Source organism: Phaethon aethereus (assembly GCF_964289735.1).
Source record: "Phaethon aethereus genome assembly, chromosome: 1".
Classification (NCBI taxonomy): Eukaryota; Metazoa; Chordata; class Aves; order Phaethontiformes; family Phaethontidae; genus Phaethon; species Phaethon aethereus.
The window spans coordinates 219,067,119-219,094,931 of record NC_138575.1 but is presented as its reverse complement, the minus strand read 5'-3'; the positions used below and the strand labels follow the sequence as shown (position 1 = coordinate 219,094,931).

At 47.2% G+C, this 27,813-nt stretch overlaps 1 protein-coding gene across 1 annotated transcript; it reads left to right on the top strand.

Annotated features, from left to right (window-relative positions):
• Nucleotides 1-8,879: 8,879 nt before the first annotated feature.
• USP35 (ubiquitin specific peptidase 35) lies at nt 8,880-27,273 on the top strand (the record flags this gene model as incomplete). Its single annotated transcript, XM_082000395.1, has 10 exons — nt 8,880-9,699; nt 10,754-10,889; nt 15,414-15,543; nt 16,913-17,014; nt 21,997-22,155; nt 22,560-22,753; nt 22,875-22,968; nt 24,524-24,630; nt 25,159-26,356; nt 27,103-27,273. Exons 1-10 carry the CDS (start codon nt 9,018-9,020, stop codon nt 27,271-27,273), a joined length of 2,973 nt encoding a protein of 990 aa, XP_081856521.1. The 5' UTR covers nt 8,880-9,017.
• Nucleotides 27,274-27,813: the final 540 nt, after the last annotated feature.

Below are 27,813 nucleotides of genomic sequence, written 5' to 3'. Positions count from 1 at the left end.
AAATGCTGTACCCTGCTGTATTTGTATCACGGGACTCATGGCAGAGAAATTTCAACTGCATGCCCTACCTCAGGCTCAAAGGATGTAGCAAGGGGCTGAGCTTCCACCTGGGGCGGAGGTTCAAAATGCCTTGAATGTCTCTGTGATGGAGTCCGTCAAGTTTGCCATGGTCTCTCTTTGCCTGGTTTCTGGATTGGCTGATGCAAAGCCAAGAATGTTGGGGGCTGGAGGGAAACTGAGGTCTCAAATGAGGGTCGTATGTCATTTTTCCAGAAGGCACCACCAGAAAATTTGAGATCTCTGTATCTCCAAGCAGTGAGGCAGTGTCTGGTGAATTCTGACCAGTGTCGGGAGTGTCAGTCCTCGGTCCGATATGCTTTGGTGAACAGGATGTGATTTTTCCTTGGGTTATATCCAGGGTTTTAATTTCTATACATAGACAAAAGCAGACAGAAATCTGAAGAAAGAAAAGTGATGTTAATGCTATAAATACCTTCAAGAAAACAACCAGCTTTCTGGAATAGGTATATTTACGGTCGCCAGGGATGATGATAGAAAGGACATTGGTCTGAAGGTCAGTGCAGGATCTGGGCACTCCTAGTATAAAGCCCCACGGAATTAGGATAGCACAGCCCTGGCTGAGAGCTCTGGCTAAGGAGGAGAGCAGAAGGCTTTTGGGGGAAGAAAAGGAAGATACCTTCATCTGTGGGATGTGAGGAGGAGTGACGATCCTGAGAAAAACCTACCTAGTGCAGGCAGGACAAAGCTGTTGGGCATCCAATGTCAAATACATGCAGAAGATTAAAAAGTAACTGGGGTGGGTTATTTTTGTCTGTGGTTGGTGCTGAGCTTAGCCATAAAGCCAGTGGTTTGTCACTGCTGGCCTAGTGGTTAGAGCAAGTTCTGCCTCATGTGTCTTTGCTGCTGCTTTTCAAGGCAACAGGAGAGAGGAATTGAATTCCTTGTGCCTTGCTTTCTGCATCCATACCAGGATGGCTGATAATACACTAGTGATGGTTTTGAGGTGCTTTAGTAGGAAAGGGTACCGGTATATATTAGAGATGCGTGCGTGTATGTAGCTGTTCAGTGACTGGAGGGAAGGAATGGAGCTGGGAGGAGGAGTCTGTCCGGAGAAAGAGAGGATGAAATGTTAGGGCCTTGGGCTTTATTTGGTATTATTGTGCTGATTGCTTTGACATCCAGACAAAGCCTTTGTTTATTTGATGACTGAGTGCCTAATGGCAAGAAACACAGCGCATGAGAAGGGACTGGGGGAGTTGCATGCACCAAAGGGATCAAAGAAGCAGCACTGGAGAAATAAGAGAGCAGGGCAGATAAGACATCTGGGGAGGGCAGCCAGTCCAGCACTGTTGTTCATGAATTACGGCCATGGTAGGTCACTTGGAGATGGTTGATAGAATGTGTGGTCAAACATATTTATTATGTTTTAGAGGAAAAAGGAATTGTTGAAATACATGGTACTGCAGAAGAAAGGGAAAGGGTCCACAGTGGTCTGTGGATCTAAAACATTGACAGATTTTAGTAAAAGTAGGGACTACTAAATAGTTAATTTAGGCTGATTGCAAATAGATGTCTTTTGGTTAGTTACTTTTTAGGGACACCTTAGAAAAGTGTGTGGTCACAGGAGAGAAACTCACCCTTCCCAAGGTGGAGCTCCCGATGTATAGCAAAGCCATGCAAGATGCCGACAGCCCAGTTGGGTGACAGTGCTCAAATACATCTTTACTCTCTGGAGAGGATGGAGAGATGCCAAGCAGGGTCGAAGGTCCTGCAGAGCGTGCGGACAACGTCCTGCTCCAAATCTGCTACTGCCTGTGGCTGAAGGGGAGTCTCCATCGGTGCTGTACTAAAGGGTGGTTCTGGTTCAGAGCGACCGAGGACCAGAAAGCTTGAAGAGCCTTGCCAGCCAAAAGTAATTAGCTCGAGTGAGTGGGAGACATGCAGCACAAGTGCGATCTGTCACTGGAAAGCAGTTTGGGATGGAAAGCTAAGAATATGCGATCTCCTTGAAAAGAGAAGGTGAATTTAGAAGGGCAGATTATAATTACGTGCGAAAAATTTGGCCAGGCTTCTGTGCTGGTGATTTTTCCCTGTTATGACTGCAGGTGGGTAGAGTCTCACTTCTGTTTCTGAAGGGTTATTTAACTGGATTTTTCTGCAGTTATTAGCTCCGAGTTTCTGCCCATATCTCATCAAAATGGACCTGACCCCCTGCTTTGCCATGGCACTTCATGTGCGAGCAAAGCTGGAGCATTGCCGTTAATATTTTTGCAGGTCTGGAGAGGTTTGGCTGCTGGCTCTGCCACAACCTATTGCATCTCCTTGAGCAAATGGTTTCATCTGGATGTGCCTCAATATTTCGAATGGTTACAACAGCATGAGTGGTATCTGCCGTGTTGCTTAAGTGAGATATATATTCCCTTGTGTATGTTCCTATAGATGTAGTTTGTAGGCCTGTGGGTGCTGTTTTGGTTGAAGCCTTCAGGCATTATTATGGTGGAAATAATATATAAGGGAGACTGAGGCTTTGGAGAATAATGAGTAGCCAGATGTGAAATAATTAAGAACGAAGTAACGAGAGAAGCAGCAATTGTGTCATTGGGAGGACTCGAGAGAGAAACCACAGCATTAAGTCGCTGTGAGTGCTTGACATATACACAGAAGATCATTGAATTGGAAGCATATCACTTACATTAATTAAGGTTATTTAGTCAGAAAAAACTAGATCTCAGCTAAATGAAGAGTATAACCAGATGTGTAAATTATACTAGATCGGGGGAGGCAGAAGCAGGAGGTGCAATAGCATGGATGAGGGCCCAGCAGTGGCCTTTGTTTGATGATTTCCAACTCTGTAGGGAAATTGCAATTTTTTCCTAGTTATTTAGAGGGCTTTTTAGCCTTTTAGAAAAATAGTCATAGGGAAGTGATAAGATTGACTGTGACTGTCCGATACCTGCTGGTCAGGCTGTATCTTTTGGATGTGGCAATGATGAGTTGCAGGCTGTGGTTTCCCCTCCTTGGCTGGATGAACAGGCAGGTAATTTGGACCAAAAAAAAATCCACTTTGCCTACAAATGAAGGGGACATTTGTTCCCTGCAAAAAAAACCCAAAACACTGGGACACAATTACTTTGATGTTTCTGGAAAACAGACCTACAGAGGTGTGTGACAACAGGGACTGGTCCTTTTAAGAAGTTGTATACCAATTCATGGCAAATTTTGTAGAAATTTTAGAGAATACGGTATTTTTTGTGCAGTATTTTGTGCTCTAGCAAGACACTGTGTGCACTTCCTTCCATCCTGCAGCAGCTCAGCATGCTGCAGGATTGAGCCCTAATTGCCTAGCTGCCTGGAGGATGCAGCAAGAATAACAGTAATGTCTTGGCTGACATAAAAGAAACCATTTCAGCAGAAGTTAAGGACAATAAAAGGTGAGTCTCGTTCCTGTACTTCCAGACCTCCAGAGAATTCAGGGAAGTAGATCATGATTTCTTCTCCTATGTAAGTAAGAAGCAAATCACTTTATTTATCAGGCTATGTTTGGATGGTGGGATTTTTTTCCCCCTTTAGTGGTATTTATTGAACTATATATGATGTCATTGTAAGGTAGTGTGCTGAATTTATTACCAAGATTTCCTAAAGGTAAGATACATCTCAGATCTATGTTTTCAGAGCCTTGTTAAATCTGGGGTGTGAGAACTGATACTGCATTCTGAAAAAAATACTAAGGAGCCATTACTGGAAATCTGCTGCTGGCAGGGATAGGGGAATGAATTGATTTAGAAGTAATTGGATAGACTTAAATGGAAATGAATGCTAATTAAAGAAAAAACACAGGCAGAAGAGAAATATAAGGACACCTCTGAACAGTACTGATTATGGAGATTAGACTCAAGCAAAGCCCAAGGTGACTTTTCATCCTGAGGTTGGGTTTTGGGGTTTTTTTTGCAGTTTACTTGGTTTGGAGAGTGAAGCTAAGCTGGTCAATGCTGCTCTTTGCTTCAGTTCTTTTTCCCTCTCTGGTTTCTAGAGCATGGTTGGGTATCTGTCCTTGCAGGGACGCATCTCATGGTCAGCAACACCTGTTGCAAATGTTGATGAAATACTTCATTTTATTTGTGGCTTTAGATGGAGTTTAATCTGGAGCCTGGGCTGCTCTCTTTTACAGCGCCCTTTTTGTTTTGATGAGGGGGCATGGGAGAAAGCACTGTGGACCCTGGTGTGTATTTGTGAACGCAGTGTGTGGTACCTAATGCCATCAACACTCGTTGATCTGCCGGGTGGAACAGAGTTCAGGACCGTTTTGTAGGTCTGAGCATCTGCATGGCAAGGATGAGATAGGAAGACATCTCTCCCTCTTCCAAGGCACAGCTCCCTCTCTAGCACATCTTCAAAAAATTGAGAAGGATTATCTGAGAACCTACTTTTGTCAAAGCCTCCCTTTGGTTCTTGGGATGATCATAAAGCACATCCTCTTGGAAGCTGTGTCTGGGCACATGAAGGAGGAGGTGACTGGGAATGACCAGCATTCATTTACCAAGGGTAAATCATGCTTGACCTACGTGGTGGCCTTTAAGGATGGACTGGTAGATCTGTGGGTGAAGGGAGGGTAGTGGATGTTGTCGTCTTTGACTTCAGGAAGGCTTTTGAGATGATATCCCGCAGCATCCTTGTATCAAAGACATAAGAGAAACTGCTGTCTAGTTTCTAGTCCACCCACCGTCTGGGTGGACTGCTAATTGGGTAGGAAACTGGCTGGAACTATCCTGGGACCTTCCCTTTTTAACATTTTTAAACAACCTGGGGGAGGAGATGAAATTCACCTCACCAAATTTTTGAGTGACAACAAACCTGGCGGAACAGTCAATGAGTTTGAGGGTGGGCCTGCCATACAGGAGGACCAGGACAGGCTGGGCTAACAAGAACCTCGTGAAATTCAACAAGGACAAATGCAAAGTCCTGCACTTGGAATGGACTCACCTGGCATGGATTCACCTAGGATGGTCTAACCCAGCATGGACTCACCCAGGATGGACTAACTCCTTCCACTGGTGAAGGCTGGGGACTGACTGATAGCAGCCCTCCAGTGCCTACAAGGAGGTTCTTCAGGAGCTGGAGCCAGGCTTTTCCTAGCAGTCCATGGCAGGAGAATGAGAAAAAACAGACATAAATTGAAACAAGAGTTTCCATCTGGAAATAAGGAAAAACTTCCCACTATGAACTAATTCGGCACTGGGGCAGGTTGCCCTGCATGGTTGTATGACCTCCATCCTGGGATGTTTTCAAGACCTAAATGGACAAAGCCCTGAGCAGCTTGGTTGGATTTCAGCTTTGTGCAGTTTCGCCATTTCATGGGATATTTTTTCTTTTTCACTGCAAAGCTCATATTGTGTACCTTCTGTTTTATGGGAGCTACATAACAGATGGGAACCTCAAAGCAGCTCTTCAGATTAATAATTAACACTTTGACCTTCTGCAGCATCCTCATGTGCTCCGGGAACGCAGTTCTCTTTACAAGCAGGAATGAGCTGATCCTCCCAACTTTCTGAGAGAAAGATGAAATGAAGAAAGGTTGTCCCACTTCAGGAGCACTTATTACAGAAGCCTGATTATCTGACTATTAAGTGTCTTTATTTCAGTATTAAACAGAGGAGAGCCAGGGACCACATCTCCCAGGCAGCATTCAGCTGCCCAGCAATGAAACTGTCCTTCCCTCTCCTGCAGTTCCCTGGATTATTTATGACACACTTCCAATTTCTGCAACAAATGGGACAGAGATCTTACAGACACCAGTCTCCTTCACTGCAATCACTGATTCATTCTCCAGGCAGGTGCTGGGGAAAAAAAAAGTGACTATGAGATCCTTTAAATAGTATCTCTCTGGAAGCATTTTGAGGTGTGCTGGGGTTGAATTAGTCATCTTAGTTCCTAACCTTTGACATGTGAATGCTCTTTTAGTGTCGTTTTAGACTGTAATATGTATTATTTCATATTACAAAGCAACTTGAGTGTTGCTTTAATGTAGTTCTAAGACTGTAATTTATATATTATAAATGTCTCCTTCTTAGGGGCTTCCTGAGTAGCATCCTTCATCCTGGCTTTGTCTGATCCATGCTCAGGGATGAGCTTGGTGTACGCTGATACACAACAGAAACATGGGCTTGTTTGTCCCCTCCTGCTGACACTGGGGTAGTTGGAGAGGTGTAGGTGGGACTGTTACCTAAAGCCCAACCTTGCATTGTGAAGTCCTTTGTTGGTGAGGAGAGCACGGACCCTCCACCGCAAGGAGGAGGTCCTAATGTCAATGTGAGACGTGAATTCTGTGATTCTATGACATTTCCTAATGAGGAAGATGGTTTGTCCTTACAGTCCTTAGATAGTCTTCACTGGCACTAGTCTATCTATTGACTATGGAGGGAGCTTGTTTCAGCCTTGTCCTCGCCACACTATGTCAGACCAGACCTAGCTGCACTCCAGGCAGCAAGGCTGGGGTGACCCATCTTCATGTCCCCTTTCGAGATCAGCCTAAGAAATAACTGAGCCCTTTCAGGAGCTGCAGCTTTCTTTCAAAATTCAGTTGGAATGAGACTTCATACTGAAGATCTGGGTGAAGTTTAGCAATGTTAAAGTAGCTAAAAGCCCAGTCATACAGGGGACAGCAGTGGGCAACCATTAGCCCTGGGAGGGGCAGTGAGGCCACCCAGCACCACAAACACCAGCGGGCTGTGGACCACAGTGGTTTACGGGGTTAGGTCTAAAAGATCTACAGCTATTTTTTGACCATCCTGCCTGTGTGGTGTTTCCACTCCACCGTGCCAGGCTTATCATGGATTGCTCCAGGGGAGTCATCACGTAACAGCAAGACACAACTAGATCCTCCTGTCTCCTCCTGGTCCCTTATCGGTCTGCCAGATGTCCAAGGGTGTCAGGGCTCAGGCAGAAAGCTGCAGAGAGGAGGTGAAGGGGTACCAGCTTCACTGCAGGTCTGTGCCAGTCTCTGTACAGCCCAGCTGACCATGGAGCTACAGCTCCTCCTGCTTTCTGGTCTGTCTGCAAGCCCAGTCTGCTCTCCAGGTTGGCTTTTAGCTTTTGCTGTCACGGTAGCGTTTCTGTTTGAGGTGAAAAGAAGTTACCTGGGGGCTTTGATTCTCTCCTCTTGCCTTGTCCTCATTTGTTACCAGGTTAAAGCAGGCTGGTCCCTCAGGAGTCCTGCTTATGTCTTCTGTCCTGCGAAAACAATGCAATGAGGAGCTTTAGCTCTGCCATATCTTTTTACCATGCAGGGAAGGCAGCAGTGGTGCTTGATGGGGAAAAATAAAACCAGCACATGAGCAGAGGACTGTATGAGTCAACAGGCAGGAGACAGAAAGGCCAAGGTGGTGTCTGGAGAGCTGTTGCAGTGTAGGCTGCTGTCATTGCTGGATGGGGAGGTGGCCACGCATATATCATGGTTTTTTCTCATCCTGTGAGATTGTGGGGGAAGCAATGATGGGGAGACGTGATGTTTGGTCGAGCAGGAAGGCTTCCCAGCCAAGCAGCTGTGAGCCAGAGCTTGAAGTTTGTATCTGGCATGTTTTCTTCTTTCCTCACCAGCAAGCAGCTGTCTACCAGGAGAGAAGATACGCTGGCTCAGATACAGATTTACTGCAGGGACAGGATGGTCCTTGGATGGCATCCTCTGAGGTCCCTTCTGGATGTCATCGGGGAAAACCATACTTGGCGTGCATGCCACCTGCGCGAATATTTTTCATTAGTATCACACTACCCGCTTGAAAAGCTTCAGATGCTTTCCAAGTGCAAACGAAGGAAGTTTCAGCCAACCCTGCTAGGAATTGCATTGTCTTCATTTTGTAGGTTAGGAAACTGAGGAACGGAGAGGTGGTGATTATTCTTCAGGTCAGACACACGTGAGTGTGGGTGGATCTTTGCTGCCTTGAGCCCTCATTTAGGTAAGGGAGATGATACAGACCTTCCTTCTCCTCCCGTGGATCACTTCAGGCTATAGACAGGAGGGGACGTTCTCCGAACGTGTATTTGTGCAGCGCATTGCACCGGGGGGGATCTGTGGGTGCGCCTTTATATAGCCTTTGTAATACGTTTTAAGAAATTCTGGCTGTCTAATTTTATCACTCTGTAATGGGGTTTCTTGTGCAGTAGTGCATCCAACACCTGGTTATACACGTTGTTCTGAGATTTTCCAGGGAAATCCTTAGGATTTATTACTCTCTCATCTAACGCTTTATTGCTGGTGAATTTGGGCCGTGACGAATGGGAAACTTTGCCTGACTCTGCAGTTTCTCTCCCCTCTCACTTTGGTCCCGCATACAAATGCGGCAGGTCCTGGGGAGCAGCCAAGACTGCACCATTCACCCGGAGTGGCTGGCAGCACAGCGTAAATGTCAAACGTGCGCCCCTGCTATTGCACAGAGAGGCTGCAATCTCATCTCTGCTTCCCAGGGCTTTTTTCTCCTTCCCGGAATGTGAAGAGGATCATTGGGAGCATCTTTGCTTCTTGAGGACACCTGAGCCAGCAAACGCCAGTGGAAGAACTTGGCTCCCCTGATTCCCCACTCCCCATGGGTCTGCGGCAGGCTGTCTCCAGCAGGGATTGGATTTTGTGAAACACGGGGCACCATCTTGAGTTGCTGAACCCATCGAGGAGAGGGAGTTCATCCATCCCTAGGGTCAAGTGTAAAACTGTAGTTGGTTGTTTACAAGATGAAAATGCTCAAATAAGTGATTAGTCTGAAGAAGTTTTTTATTTTTGTGTGTTCATTCAGTTTGGGGGCTTTAGTCTCAGTCAGACATCACCAGGGTGGAAACTTCTCTGAATGCCACTATGAAAAGGGCACAAGAATTATCTTCATAGTGGTCCCAGACAGCTCTCAAGCTCTGCTTCTTTGATCTCCCTTGCCAGCCTGGGCTTGAAAGCTCAGCAGACCCTGCTTGAACTAACCTGCTGCTCTGTTCCTCTCTTTCAGCACCTGGGAGCAGAGATGGATAAGATACTGGAAGCCGTGGTGATGTCCTCATACCCCAACAACGTGAAGCAAGGGCTTGTGAGGCGTGTCATTGAGGCAGCGAAACAGCCCATGGACAGCGAGCAATGCTGGTCCATGCTGGAGCTGTCTACCAAGCTTTATCTCATGGGGGACACCAAGTATAAAAGAGAGATTGGGAAAGAAGTTTTGGAGGTCTATGGCCACTACCACCCAGAGGAATTTGAGGAGTTCTTCAATGTCCGCTTCCTGCTGAGTCTCCTTCAGGAAGGCTATGGACCTCTGGGGAAGAGAAGCCATTACATCCTTGATTATATCCAATTAGGACTGCAGTTCGTCTTGGAAAGCCCATCAGCAAACAGCATCTTCAGCTTATTGAGGATCGAGGTGCTCCGGAAGGTCTGCGAGAGGCCCAGCCCCAAGCAGTGTGCGAAGATCAGCAAACTCTTAACCCAGCATCCTCAGTGCATTCCCATGGGCAAACACCTGGTCTTGTTTTGTCAGCAGCTGATCCGGTGTATTGGGCAGTTCCAGTGCATCTCCGACGGGGAGGAGGACATCATGGAGTTTTTGGAGCAGGTGAACAAAGTGAGCGGTCTGCTGCAGAGGATCTGGAGGACTCAGACCTCCGCCATCCTGCCCTCTTTGAAGGAGCTGTTCACTATCATTTCTTCAACAGGTAATTAAAAAAAAAAAGGCTGGGAATGTAAATGTTGGCTCCAGTGAAGTCAAGTTTTATTAGTTTGACAACTTGCATGGTTCTTATCCACTCCAGAAATGCAGCCACAGCTGAAATATCATAAACAAGTGTCCCTAAAAGTTACCCAGGGCTTTAAGCTAGGAAAAGAATATCCCCTGAAACCACACAGAGTCTGTACGCAGGAGTCGTTAACTGGGTTGAAATATCTGCAACACAAGTTTGTGTGTTCAGCACTTTGCAGCATTAGCTGGGCTTGATGGAAAGCACCTTATCTGCAGCTGGTTAGAGTGGGGCTTGAAAGCTTTTAGAAATGTCAGTCTCTTAAGGCTGACTTGATCAGACCCCGCAGCCTGCTCCTTACCGGAAGCTAGGGACAAGGCTGAGGAGTTATTTCTCACCTAACCAGAGATAGGAAGCCCTACTCTCTCTCTGGAGCATAGTTGTATCTTAAGGTGGGACAGAAGATATTCATTCAACTTCTGGGGCCTTTAGGTTATTGCAGGGGGTCTCAGAAGATTTTTGGAGGTACTGGTGCCATGAAAGGCTGGACTCTGCTGGCAGGTGAGCTCCTGCTCCAGCTATTCCTAAACCCATGAGGAGATGGGGTTTTCAGTGCCCTCTATATGCAAACCTCATCCTTTGGAAGGTGCTCCAGGCAGGCAAACCTGCAGTTGCATCCCATCGCAATTATTTGCAGTAATTAGTATAAAGAGAGCATGCAGAGGAAATTTGGGACCCAGGAATATTCTTGTGCCCGTGATCTCTTCCTTCCTTTGGGCTGTGTACAGATGGCTTCATGCAACAGCCCATCTGCTATGACCCAACCTCATTATGTGCTACACTGGGATTTGGGGAATTGTCCTCCTAGCACAGCTAAGTGCGAACTCCACATCGCTCATGTACACCGGCTGACTACCTGCTCCATTTACATAGGCAGAAATGATCTGGCTTTTAGAGATGCAAAATGACCTCATGTGCCTGGTTTTCCCAGTGACTAACATCTTCATTGCTGGCTCTCACCCATGTCTTGCAGAGGAGCAGGAAATGCCATCCAACGCCTTGGCCAGTGTGGTCCAATTTGTCCCTCTGGAGCTCATGGATGGCGTCATAAGAAACCTGACCAATGATGACAGCATCACCGATGTGCAAATGATGACGGCCATCGGCAGGTAGGAGAAGCTGCATTAGTGAATGTCATTCTCAGGTCACAGAAAAACCTGCCCCAAGGCTGCACTCCGTTTCTTTGTATGGTTTTATCCCAGCCAGTTTGGCTGGTGCTGTCTAGTGAGGAGTGTGTGGAGAAAAAGGGAATTTCTGGATCCTTCCTTAGCCCTGAGGTCCTAAAGAACTAGAATAAAGACTTTTAATTTATGTAACAATAACAATAACAATAATAATTTTATTAGGTTGATTTCTTTTTTCTTAGAAACACGTGGTGCTATGGGATGTCCAACGTAAGAAATCTTGGGGAGTTTTGATTTTTTCCCAGAAGCTGCTGAGGGCCTTTTCTGCACAAAACTCTCCTTTACAGAATTTCATGTTGATTCCTGTCTCCCTTCAGAAGGACATCATCCTAAATCACCAGTCACAGCTAAAAATCTTGGAGAAGGAGGTGTGCCCAACTGTTTCAATGATTCCACTTTGATCTTTGTCGGGTGAATGTGGTGCTGGTAGTCTGGATCTTGGTCCTGTGCAATGTTTGGCCTTGCCCTCTGTGCAGGCAGAGTCGACGGAGAAGTCAAGGCATGATGAAGAGTGGTGGGTGAAATACTACCTGACATGCTAGACCTGGTCTTTGCTGAGCCAGTGCCCTCTTTGGCATCACCAGATCTTCCTCGCACACTTTTGTCCAAGTCCTACAGCTCGTCTATGCTCCAGCACCTTGCTCCAGGCTTGCTTAGGAGTATCTTCAACTTCATGCTTGCCTTAGAGGTTTCCATTTAAATGGGTGATGTTCACATGCAGTAGCACACACAATTAACCTGAGGAAGCTTCTGTGACTTGATCTCGCTGGAAATATTTCTTTTCTTCTTCTTATGACAGTATTTGTGTCCCTCCAGTAAGATTACGTGACAGAAACACGTTATTCCTGATGCTTTTTTTTGATTTGCTGGGGATGGTCATGGTTTTCCCAGAGTCCAGAACAACCCAAGACAAAAGATTAAGTTATTAGTTCAGTTCTTAACCCTCTTCTCCACCTTCTTCTCCTTCTGGGAACCTGCTGCTGCGAGCTCCAGGCGATAAATACTCTAAGAGCACCAGTGTCTAAATATAGAGGCTGCAAAATCAATTGCTTCATTCCTTAAAACATTCTTTGTCATGCGGAAGGATGAGTAAATGGTTACTCAGAATTAGCCAAACATTAAGCAGAGCCTACAAAATGCAATTACGATCACTTAGGAGAAATGTGGAAGTTTTGGCAGTGTGTTTACAGCAGACGAGTGCCCCAGAAAACTGCATGACTGTTGGCCTTTCCATGAGCGCGTGCTCCACGCCTGGAAAATCAAAGGAAAACGGACAAGCTGAAAGGGTCTTTCAGCTTAGGAACCCTGACAAACTGGTCCCATACAGAAGTCTCTTCCTCCAGAGTTTGGGTTTGGGAGTCAGTAGCAGGGGAATAAACTGGACGTGGGGTGGAGCTTCTGATCAAGCATTTAAAGAACAAACAGTGGTAAAAATCCAGCAAGCCTGGCACCTGCTGGCATAAGCATACACCACAATCTCTTTTAAAGAATTTATTTAGAGTTTGTATCTTTTCAGATAAACTCTATTAATGTGCATCCATGACTTCAGAAGTACCCACTGATTTGGTTTTTTAATTTTTTTTTTTCCTGGGGGCCTATCTGTTTCAAAGAGCCCAGGTCCAGATGAAGAAGGCATCTGCCATCACACAGCGATGCAGGCATTTGCTACCTCTGGAAACCAGGATCTGAGCTTTTAAAAGTTTAGCATCCCAAATCAATGGCTCCTTTGGAAAATTAGGGCCCTGGCTTCCAAAACATTTGTGGATCTTGCAATGTGGAACGTGCAGTGTGAATTTAAAATGTAATTTCTGCTTACTGTAGCAATGCAGGCAAGCAGCAGGCAGGACTGTAACTTATCCACTAGTGCTGGAAAAAAATAGCTTAAAGCAAAAAAGGTTATTTTATGCCTGTGTAAAAGAAGATAGGGTGAAGAGGGACCTTTGGATCTCTGGATACATGTCCCTGCTTTGTAGGCGTTGACATTACAGACCCCTTTCATGAATGTTCAGCTACACTCCTCAAAGCAGGAAAGGCTTTTGCTCCCACTGCGCTTCTTTCATCGCTGTTCTACCGTTGGGTTGCTTTAGTGGTTTGAGTCTCTCTTCTAATATCCAGTCTATATGTATTTCTGGCTATCTTATAGTTCATTTGATCTTAATGACAACATAAATAGCTGAAAAAGCTCTTTTCCCTCCCTGGTGTTTATTCCTTCAACGTACGCAGGCAGAGCAGGCCCTTCCCATCTCTGCTCTCCCGTGGCCGCGATAAACAAGCCAGGTTATTTTAAGCTTTTCTCACAGGAAAAGTTCTTCATTTTTTTGACCACCTTAACAGGCTCTTCAACAACTGCTCCCACGTCAGTTCATTGGTCTTGGACATGGAAGGTGAGGTTTGTGCATCATGTTCCAGGTACGGTTCGTCATGGCCTTAGACAACAGCTTGAGAGGTCTTTGTTTTGCCATAGAAAACACCTTTTCTTCTGCACCACAGCATGGTGATGGTCTTTTCCATGGCTACAGTTACACTGGGAACTTTTAGTCACCTGGTGTCCAGCTGGATGTCTCCAAGCAGATGAGTTACTGTCACATAGCATCCATTTCTTGTGCCTTGCATGCGTTTTGAATCAATTCATTTCCTCCTGGTTCTACATCTCTAATCCTCAGGGTCTTCCTTGTGATTCCTTGATCCTCCTCTTGTGTTGATGATGCCTCTCAGTTTTGCATCATCACAAATTTCACAGCCATGCTCAGAATGTTTGTGCTAACATCATTAGATCCTGAAGAATGTTGCTTTAACCTCCTTTCAGAGAGCCAGTCAGATATGTTCTACTTCTGTCCTTTGACTAGAAATTCATATATCCTGACAAACCTGACTTTGGCATCTATGGTAACCCACTGTGGCACACTATTCATTCTTCCCAGTCATCCCGCCATTGCCTGTCTTCATTATAGGAACTGTCTTCCTATTCTGCCCACAGAAAGCACCATGCTAAAGTTAACAGAGTCATTAAAACTCACCAGAGTTGAATTTTACATGATGGAAATCACCACCTCCTCTTGCTTGGAGTTCATGAGCTCTTCACGTTTCGCTTTCACATCAGCTGTTGTTGCTCTTGTTTTCGTCCTCAAATCTTTTAGCTGCCTCTTCTTTGCCACCTTGATCAATTCCCTCCTCTTGCTGAAAACGAGGGCAGAGGATGTGTTTAGCTTGGAAGTCACAGCTAGAGGCCATATCATATCTTTAATCACCATCACATCCTCCGTATACCGTGACTGCATGGCTTTCCTTATTCTCCTCTGATACAAATCTCTGCAGAAGCTTTTCTGGTATTTTCTTAGTTGTCAAACTTGGCTTGACTTTTGGTATTTCTCAACATTCCAACATATTCTGATCTTCAAGCTTTACTGACTTTACTTCACGCCTTACTGGCTAGCCTTTTATTTTTCCAGTTCCTTGTAGACTTCACTTACTCCTGCTCTTTGCCTTGTGGTGGTTAGTTATCTGTGTTCCCTTCGTATATCAGACTGATAAGCAAAAAGGACTGATTGGGTAAGATAGCTGGGCCGAGGCGGGAGGCTGAAGATCTGGGACATCTTCAGATCAAAGGTACTGAAACGGTTAGCAAAGTTCGACCCTTGGAGAGCCCAAGCCTTAGTTACGTCCCATTTTTGTTTAACATTAGATTTAAACAGAAACAACCTGTCATCACTCAGTCTGAGGTTATTTTTTTATGAGTGACTTCTGTAAAGTACTTATTACTTGCAGAAACATGACAACGTGTTGGTTGAGTGGCTGTTGAATAGATTTGTTAGCTGTGACATTCAGGAATATCTGGCTTCTATTAGGGTTACCAGTATGTTTTTTTAATGCGTTTTTAGAAATGAATGTTTCCCACACAGAATTTAAAGATCTGAATCTGAGTGGATTATCCTTACCAGTAACAATGCAGAGATCATACCAGTATCACTTGTTCTCTAATGGTGACAATGGAGAGACCTTGATCAACACCTCACGCAGATACAGATATCCATCATTACCCCTTTAGATCTGCCTTATGATGTTTTAAAAACAGAGGTTGTCCTTCTAGGGCCTCCTCTGAAAGATATATTAGAAAATCCACAAAGCAGAACTGTGGTATACAGAACACCATATTGATGATAAAAACTCAAACTCAAGTTGACTGAAGTTAGTGGAAGAAAACCCCATTTTCTTCTACGGACTTGGGTCAAGTCCTCTGATGAGCCACAGCATGCTGATGACATTGGGGTAATTCAACTTCAGGCTCTATTGTGCTTTGAATAACACGTGAAATGCCTTATATGGAGCCCACCTCTTACTTGGTCATCCCACTGACTGGACACGAATTTGAAGGAGGTTGAACCCAGAGCGGAGCTTGGCTTTCACAATAGGTGCATTAAATTTATTTTAAGAGTTTGTATTTCATTTCAGGATGATCGAGTGGGTGTCCTGGCCACTGGGAAAGAACATAGACAAGTGGATCATTGCTCTGCTGAAGGGTTTGGCTGCAGTGAAAAAGTTCAGCATCTTGATTGAAGTTACTCTTTCGAAAATTGAAAAGGTCAGTGGCCTCTTTTAAACACAAATGTGAATAACAGACTTATCCTTGCACCTGAGATATCTCCTTGCCTCTCAACTGAATGAGGATGAGATGTGAATTCAGGTGTATCGAAAAGAGAAAAGGGGTTTTGAAGGGACCGTTGTGCCCTCTGCTCTCTCTGCAAGTGCTGCATTGCTGTGCATGGGGTGGTGGTCTGATGCCATTTTTGCGACCAGGACTGATGTTCTCCAGAAGAACCTGCAGTTCTTTCTTTAGGTTTTGGTTTGCAATGGTACTGATGTCGTAAAGGTTACAGACTAAAAAAGGCCAAGGATTTGCAAGCCAACCAAACAGTTTTCTTCCCAAATTATGGAGCTCTTGTTCAACCTGCCTTTGCGAATATGACACGCTCTCCTTCAACGGTGCTGGTTTTAATTTCAAAATACACACCTGTGAGCATGTTAACAGTTCACAGAGTCTCAGGTCAGTTTTAAATCCTGTGCCATGGCCTTAGTTAATTTAATAGTGCAGATAAAGCCCCCCCCTGCCATTGCCATCACCTGTTTCAGCAGGTGATGCTGCTCTCTGAAAAACAAGTGCTGGAATTGGTCACTGCTTCAAAAACATTTTCCATGCTGTGGTCCTGCTGTCCCCTCCCTCGTAAAATGGTGATAACACCTGGCTGAGCCTCCAATGGATGTCACCATAGAAGTTATCAATACCATAATTATCAGCATTGGAACATTATCAATAACTGCATTTGACCCTGTGATCCCCCACGTGCATTGAGCAGTCGGAGAGTAGCCAAGCATCTCTGGCTTTTCTTTATCTTTCCTTTCATTGTTATTGCATAGGAAAGGGACACAGCCCTTAAAATAACGTGATTCTTGGAACCTTTCAGAAGTATAGTCTGAAAGGGGTAGAGGGCATCGTCAGCTTACGCCGTTTTCTGTAAAATAGGATAAATATCATTACTTAACCTTTGAAAAAGGCCTTTGCTTTCTATCTCTTTGCCTGAAAGGTTGGTGATAAAGTTCCAAATATCACAATAAAACAGAAGAGGCACATTTTAGAAAATCTAGCATTGATTTTGCTTGCACGGCCTCATCCATCAGGAGGTACGGAGCTCTGCAGCATTCTGTGCCAGGCATTGCACAGGCCTGAAAGAGTGAGGATAACTCACACGGTATTTTTAGGATGCCCTGAGGCCATGCTCTGGACAGGAGATGACTCTGGAGGACTGGCTGTAGGATGCTTGCTTTGATGTCCACCATGGAGTAGGGACAGACCAGCAGCCATGGTAGATGCCCCTCTCTTTCCTGCTGGCCCCCTCTCATGCGTGTTGCAGTGCCATCCTGCCTTCTCATTTGCTTTTTTTCTCCCTCGCCAGGTCTTCTCCAAATTGCTGTACCCCATCGTGAGAGAGGGGGCTTTGTCCGTCCTGCAGTACATGCTGCTGAGCTTCCAGCACTCCCACGAGGCATTTCACTTGGTAAGGCTGCATCCGGCACTCGGATGGAGGCATCACCCTGACTGTAACCGTGCCACAAGGCAGCGCGGGTGGGAGGGAGCCTAAGGTGCTGAGATATTGGGGAATATTTCCCTCACCTGCTTGATTTCACCAAGTGATGTAAACCCAACTGTGTCCGTCCGCTTCCAGCCTGTCCTGGCAACTGCTCACCCTCTCCCAAAGCCCAAACAGCTTTTTGGGCACTGCGGAGCTGGTGCTGAGATGCGGAGGCAAGTCCTGAGCCTAAAAGGAGTCGGTTGCCACAGACAGAGCAACCACCCTATGTCAGAGCACGAGGTGCAGAGGAGAAGTGAGGCTTTGCTTTCTCCTCGGATGGTTCCTCCCATTTCTCTTAAGGCTTATCAGCTGGATGGCTCATCTCTGGGCATAAAGCAGTATAAAGCTAGTTGGGGCTTGGCCCTTCCAGAGTTGAAATATGTGCAATGTGTGCACGCTCTGCTTTTTTTCTGGAGTGGTCTCCGTGGGCAAGTGCATCCCCATGGTCCTCTCTGAACTTCAAACCCCACCAGCCAAGGATACAGATAATGGAAGTACGCGAGATGGCCTGCCTGAGCCACACCGAGGGTCTCATCAGCAGTGGCTGTATTGCTCTTGCAGTTGTTTTAACCTGGTGTTGGCAGGCCCTGCAGGAGGAAGAGGAGGTTCCCCTCTTCCCTGGTCTTGCTCTTAGAGCGCTCGCTTCTCCCAGCCGCTCCCCCTTGTGCTGAGCCTTTGTACGGCTGAAGTGTGGTAGATGTTGCCACTCTGGCTTTGGGATGCGTTAGGTGAAGCCTTTGCACCGAATGCGCCTCGGAGGGCTCAGGCAGTGGAGGACAGGGAATATATATATATTCTTAAAGAGAAAGACACAGCAAGAACACCTTGCCTGACTGCCTGTTGGACTCAATGGGCCCCATCCCACATGTGACTTGAAATTGTCACCAACATATGGCACCCATTACCATTTCTTGAAGTGATGGGTCATCTTTTAAAGCATTGCCCAGTATCAGCACAATAAGACTTGAAGACGGGACCAGGACATTTAGGCTTCATGAATTCTCTCTTGTTAAAAACAAAACATCATCTCTAGAATCACAGAATCATAGAAACTTTGGGTTGGAAGGAACCTTTCAAGGTCATCTAGTCCAACCCCCCTGCAGTGAGCAGGGACATCCCCAACTAGAGCAGGTTGCTCAGAGCCCCGTCCAGCCTGGCCTGGGATGTTTCCAGGGATGGGGCATCTACCACCTCTCTGGGCAACCTGGGCCAGTGCTTCACCACCCTCATTGTCAAAAATTTCTGCCTTAGATCTAGTCTGAATCTGCTCTCTTTTAGTTTAAAACCATTACCCCTTGTCCTATCACTACAGGCCCTGCTAAAAAGTCTGTCCCCATCTTTCTTATCAGCCCCTCTCAGCCCTGGCAGCTGCAGGAAGGTCTCCCCGGAGCCTTCTCTGCTCCAGGCTGAACCCCCCCAGCTCCCCCAGCCTGTCCTCCCAGCAGAGCTGTTCCAGCCCTCGGACCATTGCTGGGGCCTCCTCTGGCCCCACTCCAACAGGTCCATGTCTCTCCTGTGCCAAGGGCTCCAGAGCCGGACGCAGCACTGCGGGGGGGTCTCCCCAGAGCGGGGCAGAGGGGCAGAACCCCCTCCCTCACCCTGCTGGCCACGCGGCTTTGGGTGCAGCCCAGGACATGGTTGGCCTTCTGGGCTGCAAGTGCACATTGCCAGCTCATGTCCAGCTTCTCATCCACCAGTACCCCCAAGTCCTTCTCCAAGGGGCTGCTCTCCATCCCTTCATGCCCCAGCCTGTGCTGATACCAGGGGTTGCCCTGACCCAGGTGCAGGACCCTGCCCTTGGCCTTGTTGAACCTCATGATGTTCACCTGGGCCCATGCCTTGAGCTTGTCCAGCTCCCTCTGGATGGCATCCTGTCCCTCAGGTGTGTCAACCACACCACTCAGCTTGGTGTCATCTGCTAGCTTGCTGAGGGTGCACTCGACCCCACTGTCTATGTCATTGATGAAGATATTAAAGAGTGCTGGTCCCAATATGGACCCCTGAGGGACACCACTCGTCACTGATCTCCATCTGGACATTCAGATGTTGACCACTCGGTGCATCCATCCAACCAATTCCTCATCCATCCTACAGTCCACCCATCAAATCCATCTCTCTCCAATGTAGAGAGAAGGATGTTGTGGGGGACCGTGTCAAAGGCCTTACAGATCGTCCAGGCAGACGACATCAGTAGCTCTTCCCTTGTCCACTGATGTGTTCACTCCATCCTAGAAGGCCACTAGGTTGGTCAGGCAGGACTTGCCCTTGGTGAAGCCCATACTGGCTGCCTCGAGTCACCTCCCTGTTCTCCATGTGCCTTAGCATAGCTTCTAGGAGGATCTGCTCCATGATCTTCCCAGGCACAGACATGAGGCTGACGGGTCGGTATTTCCCAGGGTCCTCCTTGCTACCCTTTTTAAAAATAGATGCAATGTTTCCCATTTTCCAGTCTCCAGGACTTCACCTGACTGACAGGACTTCTCAAATATCATGAACAGTGGCTTGGCAACTACATCAGCCGATTCCCTCAGGACTTTGGGATGCATCTCATCAGGGCCCATAGACTTGTGCATGTTCAGGTTCCTCAGGTGGTCTCAAGCCTGATCTTCTCTTCCAGTGGGAGAGACTTTGCTCCTCCCGTCCCCATCTTGCAGTCCATCCCCTCAAGAGGTGTGGCAAGAGACACTGCCAGTGAAGAATGTTATTCTTTGCATCCCTTGCCAAGTTCAGCTTCAGCCACGCCTTGGCCTTCCTGACCCCATCCCTGCACAACCAGGCAGCGTCCCTGCACTCTTCCCAGGTTACCTGTCCCTGCTTCCACTGCCTGTGCATTCCCTTCTTGCCCTTCAGTTTGCCCAGCAGGTCTCCACTCAGCCATGCTTGTCTCTTTCCTTCCTTTCCTGATTTCTTACACCTGGGGATCGAGAGCTCTTGCACTCTATGGAAAGCGTCCATGAAGACCTGCCAGCTCTGTTCTGCTCCCTTGTCCGTGAGGGCAGTTTCCCAGGGGGTCCTATTGACCAACTCCCTGAAGAGCTGGAATTTTCCTAAAACTGAGGGTCCTGACTTTACTCTTTGCCTGCCCCATTGTCCCTCAACACTGCGAACTCCACCAGTGCATGGTCACTGCACGCCCGGCTGCCTCCTTGACATCACCATTTAGCTCACATGCATTGGTGACCAACAGGTCCAGTACTGCATCCCCTCTGGTAGGGCTGTCTGTTACCTGGCATAGGAAGTTCTCCTCCACGCGCTCCAGGAGTCTCCTGGATTTCCTACAGCTCTCCGTGCTCCTTTTCTAGCAGATGTCGGGGTGGTTGAAGTCCCCCAGCAGGACGAGAGGCTGTGAGCACAGTGCCTCTTGTAGCTGGAGGGAGAAGGCTTTGTCAATAGAGTCCCCTTGGAGCATTTTAGCAACATTTGAATCTCCTCTTTTCATTTCCACAGGGATATTTTATATCTTATATCGCTGTTGACACTAAGGCACAACTCTGCTTCTCGCTGGCGTTGCCCCTGGAATGCTGCAATTAAAAAGCAAGGCTGAAGGCAAAGGCATGCTTGCAGTGATTGAACTTATAAAAGCAATACTGGAAATTTGCTCCTATTAATGTTTGATTTTATACTTATTCGTTAAAGCCCTTACATTTGGCTTTTCACTAAAGTTCACAGAATAAACAGATAAGACTGGAAAAAAGCAAAGCTAGCCAACATTTTCAACGGGTGTTTTTTTCATTCCTCAGCTGGAGACACTTTAAATGAGCCTGAATTTCTTGAGAAACTCTTCGGTTTCTAAAAATAGGGTCATTCCAACAGATTGTCTTCAGTTGGGCGTCCAAATTTTTAAACACTCCAAAAGCTGTCGGTTGCTCTTGGCTTGAAGTTTCCATCTGCAGCCCAGCGAGCATAAATTTCCTCCCCTATTTTTAGGAAACAGGGCACAAACCTGTGTTGCTTCTTACCTTTTTGCGTTTGCCCTGCACTTTGGAAGAGTTTTGAGAATTGTTCCCATCACAGCTTGTCAAAATATTGATGTGTAAAATAGTAATGGGATCCATTTGCTTCCCCAGCAAAACTTTTCTGTTGGACAGGAAATAGTTAAAATCTCCAACATTTTGAGGAGAGAGAAAGAGAGAGAGAGAAAGAAGAGAGGAAGATGAAGAGAGGAAGAGAAAGCCAGGAAGTAGCTGGACTGGGGATCCTGATACTTTACTCCAGGATTGTTCTGGGGTAAAAAATAACATAAAACATAAATATGAAAAAGGTTGCGTAAGTTCCCAGGGTCACTCTAGCACATCTGCAGGGTTGGAAATAGGTTATTAATCCTCTGTGCAGCTGCGGGGTCAGCAGAGGGTGCCCGTGAGCAGTGTCTCATTTGCGTTTGCGTCTGCTTGTTCAGTTTTAAATTCTCTAGATGAAAGCAAAATAACAAGTGTGCTGTTTATGTGCCTGTCGCCATCCATCCGACCATAGCCATTCCAGTTTAGTTTATACAGTACAAAATAAAATATAGCACACCCGACAACACTTCTGGTAGGCTAATTCATCTGCCTTGTAAGTTTGAATCCCTACACTTGGCAGCCGGCATATGATGCACCTCTCCACCGTGATTCAGTAGAGATTGATCTGCACAAGGAACGATAATCGCATCGTGGCAAAGCAGCAGCACCAACCTGCAGGTGTCATGCAACATGAAACCCTCTAAGGTCTATAGCATTTGCACTACTAAAGTCAACAGAAGAGTTGCTGTTGAGTTCATAGGGTGAAGGATGAAGTCCAGAATGGGACTGAAGTCAACTCCTGTTGACTGTCCTTTCTGCCTGCGGGTGAATTTCATTCCCCTGCATGTGTGTTAAAGCTCTGCGACTAATTTGGAGCCATTTTTGATGTAGTGAATTTTCCTTTTCCAGCTGCTCCCTCACATCCCCAGACTGGTGGCCTCTCTGAAGAAGGAGGACTCCAACTCTGCCACCAGCTCCCTCGAGCAGCTGGCCGAGCTCATCCACTGCATGTTCTTCCGCTTCTCAGGATTTCCAGATCTCTACGAACCAGTCCTAGAAGCGGTTAAAGTAAGGCACGCACCTCTCAGCTATTTTTCTGTTTTCCATATGGAAATGACATCTTAGTTTGCAGCCTAGTGCAGAGGGATGTCCTAACCTCAACACCTCAAATTGTGGTAGAAGAAAGGGTTTAAAATTCCAAGTTTGAGCCTCACAAAGGCAAGTTGAGGGAAGATACTTCTCTTACAGCGGCCTCGCAGAAGTCCTGATTGTGCCTGTGGGTTTTAGCTATAACTTTAATCTTGAATGCCTAAAAATAGCAGCTAAACACTTCCTTGCATGGATGCATGTTCAAGCAAAGAGCAGAGGAAATGAGCTGCGTGAACACCTCTAGCAAAGGAGTTTTGCAGCTGCCGTTACTAATTCTTCGCATGGAAAGATAACGATTCGTAACACCAGTCTCTCTTTCCAAGGCTCTTCCTATTCCAAATGAAGATCGGATTAAACATCTCTTGGGACAAAATGCTTGGACCTCCCAGAAGAACGAGCTGGCCTGCTTCTACCCACGCCTGGCATCCAAATCAGAGACGGGCAAGATCGGGTTAATTAACTTGGGAAACACCTGCTACATGAACAGCATCCTACAGTCTCTTTTCATGGCTTCGGAGTGAGTTTTTGCTCCCTTGCTCCCACTCAAGACTTCTCCAGCGGTTGCTCATCGCACCGGCCTTGCACCTCCTGCAGTGATTTTCCATCTTACTGTTTGCGTCTCTGCTTTTCTTTTGCAGCTTTCGGCATTCGGTGTTGAATTTAACCGAGGGTAACTCCCAGCCCCTGATGACAAAGCTCCAGTGGCTCTTTGCGTTTTTGGAGCACAGTCAGGTAATTATTTCATGTTCTAGTTATTTGTTTGGACTGTCGGCTGCGGAAAGGCTCGTCTCCAAGTAGCTTCCTGCCGACTCCAGCGTGCTGATAAGGAGCTGTGGATCTTGGTGGGTTTTTATAACGGGACGGATTTTGTTTATATGAAAGAGGCTAATTTTGGGGGTGGAGGAGGCAAGCTCCTATCACCCATGAAAGTGAACTGTGTTCACACCAGGCTGCCTGTCTTCAGCCCGTGGTCCTCCTGGGTTGGGCTGATGTAATAACTAATAGTTTTGACAGTGAAGGCCATTTGGTAATAGTTTACATATGTGGCCAGCTGAAAAGCCTGTTGGTATAAAGCAAAGGTTTTTGTTTCTTGCTGTGCAGCAAGGAAGACTGGAGCAGCTCACTTGTCCCCTTGCTTCACACCACAGCACAAGGAATCGATGAAAATTGCCTTAAAGGTGGTTTTGTTAAAAGTATAATAATACCACCCCCCCTTAGATTCCAGATGCCTTGAATGCTCTGTATGTGAGGGAAAGTAAAATAAAAGTAACACCCTTAAGCAAATCAATTATGAATGCTTTCTTGACAAACATGAAATTTGAGCGACTCCTGGAGATACAGGTAGGTCATATCTAGCTCCTCCCCTGAAAATACATCTTTCTGTCCCTAGAAAGACATGATTTTGAAAGTCCAGTGAATTTTCCCTTGCTGTGAAACCAGTCATCTGGGCTTCTCCATTTTCCAAGCCTTGACTGACAGAGCTGGCTTATTGCATTGTGGTATTATGTCATTACGGATGACTTTTGGGGGAAAAATATAGACAACCTGTTAAATTTAATATTTGGTTATAGAAGAATCTAATTTTTGATGGCAGGTTAGGCTGTCTGTGATCTGTGATGAGCAAATATAGAAGCATATTTGCTTGTTGTGTAGTTTATGGTTAATAGTTTCCTGCTAATTTCCTAATAGCTTCTAGTTATTTTTCTTCTTCAGGCTGTTCTTAAAGTCACTTCTTTGCCAAAGATGGGTCTTTTTCCATGTTAATTAGACAGCAACTTCCTAACGGCAGTGATTACATTATCCGGTAATGCAGATTACCTGCCTGCAGTGATCAGAATGACGGGTGGAAGTTGAGTGGATTTTTCGCTTTGTGGTTTTTTTTTTTTTTTGAAAAAGGGATTTGGTGAGAGGGATCCTGATCAAATTAAATGGAGCATCAAATTAAATTCAGGCTGAATTAAGTAGAATTCTCTGGGTCAGGCCAATAAACCATTTTAAAATTGAAGGAAGAAATAAACACATGGATATTTTGGAGAAGTATATGTAAAATAATGGCCGAAATTCATCGTTACAGTCCTGGCTTGCAGCAAACCAAGAAAATCTTCCCGTGCACTGGGATTAGCCCTTGTAGGGGAAGAAAAGGGGACCGTATCAGGCGCACAACCATACCCTGCTCCCAGCGAAGCAACCAGAAAGACACTCCTCTTCCCTCTCCACCCCCCTGTGTGAAATGAGAACCAGATCCCCCGGGTTAAAAGCACTTCTCCTTCTTCTGTGTTGTTGCCAGCGACCTGCCATCTCACCCGAGAGCTTCCTCTCTGCCTCCTGGCCACCCTGGTTCACTCCCGGCGCCCAGCAGGACTGCTCTGAGTATCTCAAGTACTTGCTGGACCGGTACGTGGTAAGCGCCGTGATTTCGGCGCCTGGTGACAACGGCATCCCTGGCCTGACGTAATGTTTAACACTGACCCACCTGCAAACGGGGCAAGCGGCTGAGACCCGGAGGAGCTGGGAGAGTGGAGGCTTGGGGTGAAAGATGACGAGATCGGTCCAGGGCTCCTTGATAAAACCCCGTTTGGGCTCGCTTAGGCATAAGGGCAAAACGTAGTTCAGTTTGAAAATTTCTGCCTTTCCTCTGAAGGCAATTCTACCAAGTTTAGAGATGTGTTTAGAGATGCCTTTCTTTTACCTAGAAATCCCAAATCTCTGGTGTCCCAGTGATCCCTCTAGAAGTGGGGGGTCGATGGCACATGGAGACCTCAGGTTCCCAAATCCTGCCCAACTCCTCCCCTCCTGCAGCACCCTGGGCACAGGCAGGATAACCCAGATTAACCCGTTGGAGTGAAGAACAGAAACTACTTTAGAAACTACTTCTTGGTGTTGTATCGGTGCATAACGCAGCTTTCTTTTCCCCTGCCAAAGATTACATGAAGAAGAAAAAACTGGAAAAAGGATCTACCAGAAACTCAAGGAATCCAGCTTGATGTCTCAGGCAATGGAGCATCATTATTTAAGCAAGACGTTGATTGAGAAGATGTTTGGGGGTAAAATGATGACAAAGATCCGCTGCTTGAAGTGTCTGAATGTCTCCTCCCGAGAAGAAGCCTTCACCGACCTGTCCCTGGCTTTTCCGCCACCAGACAGGCACGTGAGTGGGAGCACGTCTGTTTTACCAGTGGAAGAAATCGGCCCACAGTTTATTGAGCCTCCTGAAGACCGAAGCCAGCTTACGGGGTCTCCCTGGATCCTGAGGAAGGCCCCCATGGCCAGAGACCCTACAACCCTGCCGATGCCGGTGGAAACACTGGGTTTCCAGGAGCCAGGAGAAGCGGCAAATCCCTTCAGTGGCGATGCCATTGACGTGGATGCAGCCAAATACCCGGCTTTCGGGGAGCAGGCATGTGTTCCCAAGGACTCCAGATCCGTCCCGGATTTAATCAACTATTTTCTATCCCCAGAGAGACTGACAGCAGAGAATAAATACCACTGTGAGAAATGTGCATCCTTGCAGGACGCTGAGAAGGTGGCAGAGCTGACGGAGGGTCCACACTACCTCATCCTCACGCTGCTGAGGTTCTCCTTTGACCCACAGACTATGAAGAGGAAGAAGATCTTGGACAACATCTCCATTCCTGTGGTGCTCAAGCTGCCCATCCTTGTCGCCCCAGAGGAAAGCGAGCATGGGAAGGACAGGGGTGCCCCGGGAGGTGGCTTCATGTCTGTCGTGTATGACCTCTGCAGTGTGGTGGTGCATTCAGGCATCTCCTCCGAGAGCGGCCACTACTACTGCTACTCCAGGGAGTGCACCGACACCATTCCCCACGGGCAGGCCCGGGACCGGGCACCGAAACCAGCCTCCGACAAGCAGTTGGACTTCGAAATCCAGTGGTACCTCTTTAACGACACCAGAGTTTCCTTCTCCTCCTTCGAATCGGTCAGCAACGTCACCTCTTTCTTCCCCAAGGACACTGCCTATGTCCTCTTCTACAGGCAGCGGCCGGGCAGGCAGAGCTGCCTGCTGCATGAGGCTCTGGCCGAGGCCGGCCGCCTGCACGGCGAACCCTCCCTCCATAAGGACTTGATGGAAGCCATTTCCAAAGATAACATCCTCTACTTGCAGGTAACTCCCGCTGCCGTGCACAGCAGGGTGCGACCTTGTGGCTGCCCAGCTCACGGGCCACGTTCCCACCCATGCGGGCAGCAGCAGGCTCGCATCCTGCGGATAAACCCGTGCATGCAGGTACCCGCCCAGTCCCTGAAGCCAAATCCCTTTTCCTTTTTTAGCACCCAGGTATAAACAGATTGCGGTTTCCCGATGAAGTTGGGCGTTGAGGTTGGTGCAAGACCTGATGGCTGCGCTTAGGGTTGACTTGACGGTTGGACTTGATGATCTTAAAGGTCTTTTCCAACCTTAATGATTCTGTGTGATTTTGTGTGTGACTTTGCTGTTGCTCGCCCGAGGCAGCTCTGCCCGAAATTTTCTCCTATGTGCCTGGGAAAGATGGATGAGCTGGGAATACAAACTAGAACAGGTTTCATTCAACCGGTAGAGTTCAGCTCTTTGTAAACAGCAGTGTCCTGTAGGAGAGGAGCAGCACCCAGGGGAATTTGAGGGGTCCCTCCTCTCCCAGGGGTGATGTGGAATGGCTGTTTTTTGATCACTGGAGAGATGCAATGCTTTGCTGCATCCCTCCCACCGAGCTCTACAGATGACCACATGGCCTTCTCACCCCGGTTTAATTTGGAGGAGGCTCCAGGGGCAACCAAACAGGCTCCTGGCTCCTTGGGGAAGGTGGGAGCATCTCCCCACCTGGGTCATTTAGCTGCAGATATCCTTGTGTTATTTCTTTCCCTTCCTTCTCCCAGGAGCAGGAAAAAGAAGCAAGGAACCGAGCCGCCTACATTTCCGCCTTGCCGAAATCCCCGCTGTGGTGGAGAGACTTGGACAGGGACAAGGATGATGACAGCTCGTCGGGGGGCTGCAGCCCGGCGGCCGGCGGGGGTGGATCTGGCTCCTTTCATGGACTTGTCTTCTAGCCAACAGGTTAAACCAGATAGTCAATGCCCATGGGGCCAACCCAAAGCTAGGGGCTCCTCTTCCTCCCCCTGATGACAGCGAGCATCTTGGAGGAGGATGTGGGGAACATTTCAATGGAAAAGGACTCAGGGGCCGATTTGGAGACGCTTGGAGGGTCCCACCGCTTCCTATGCACTTGGTCTTCATGCCTTAATGTAACTAAGCTAACGCAGAGATGAGCAGCTGCCGACAGCTCGGAAAAGTGCCCTTTTGCTTCAGCGTAGCTGTGTCTTGCCTGCTGTGAGCCATGCCACCAGCCTGGGGAGGGGATGGGGGTGAAGGCAGACCCTGTGGGGCCTCAGGGACGGAGATGTCCCGTGCACCTCCTGTCTGCAGCCCTTCCTGTGGTTGCTGAGTCGGTTTTAGGGGGACCTCTGCTTGGATGTTTGGGTTTTTTTAATGTGGTTTTGAGAACCCGCCTTAGCACACCTTTAAAGGTAGAAAAAGGCTGATAAGGCTGAAAAATGCTGAGCGGCCAGCATGGCAATGCTGATCTGGCG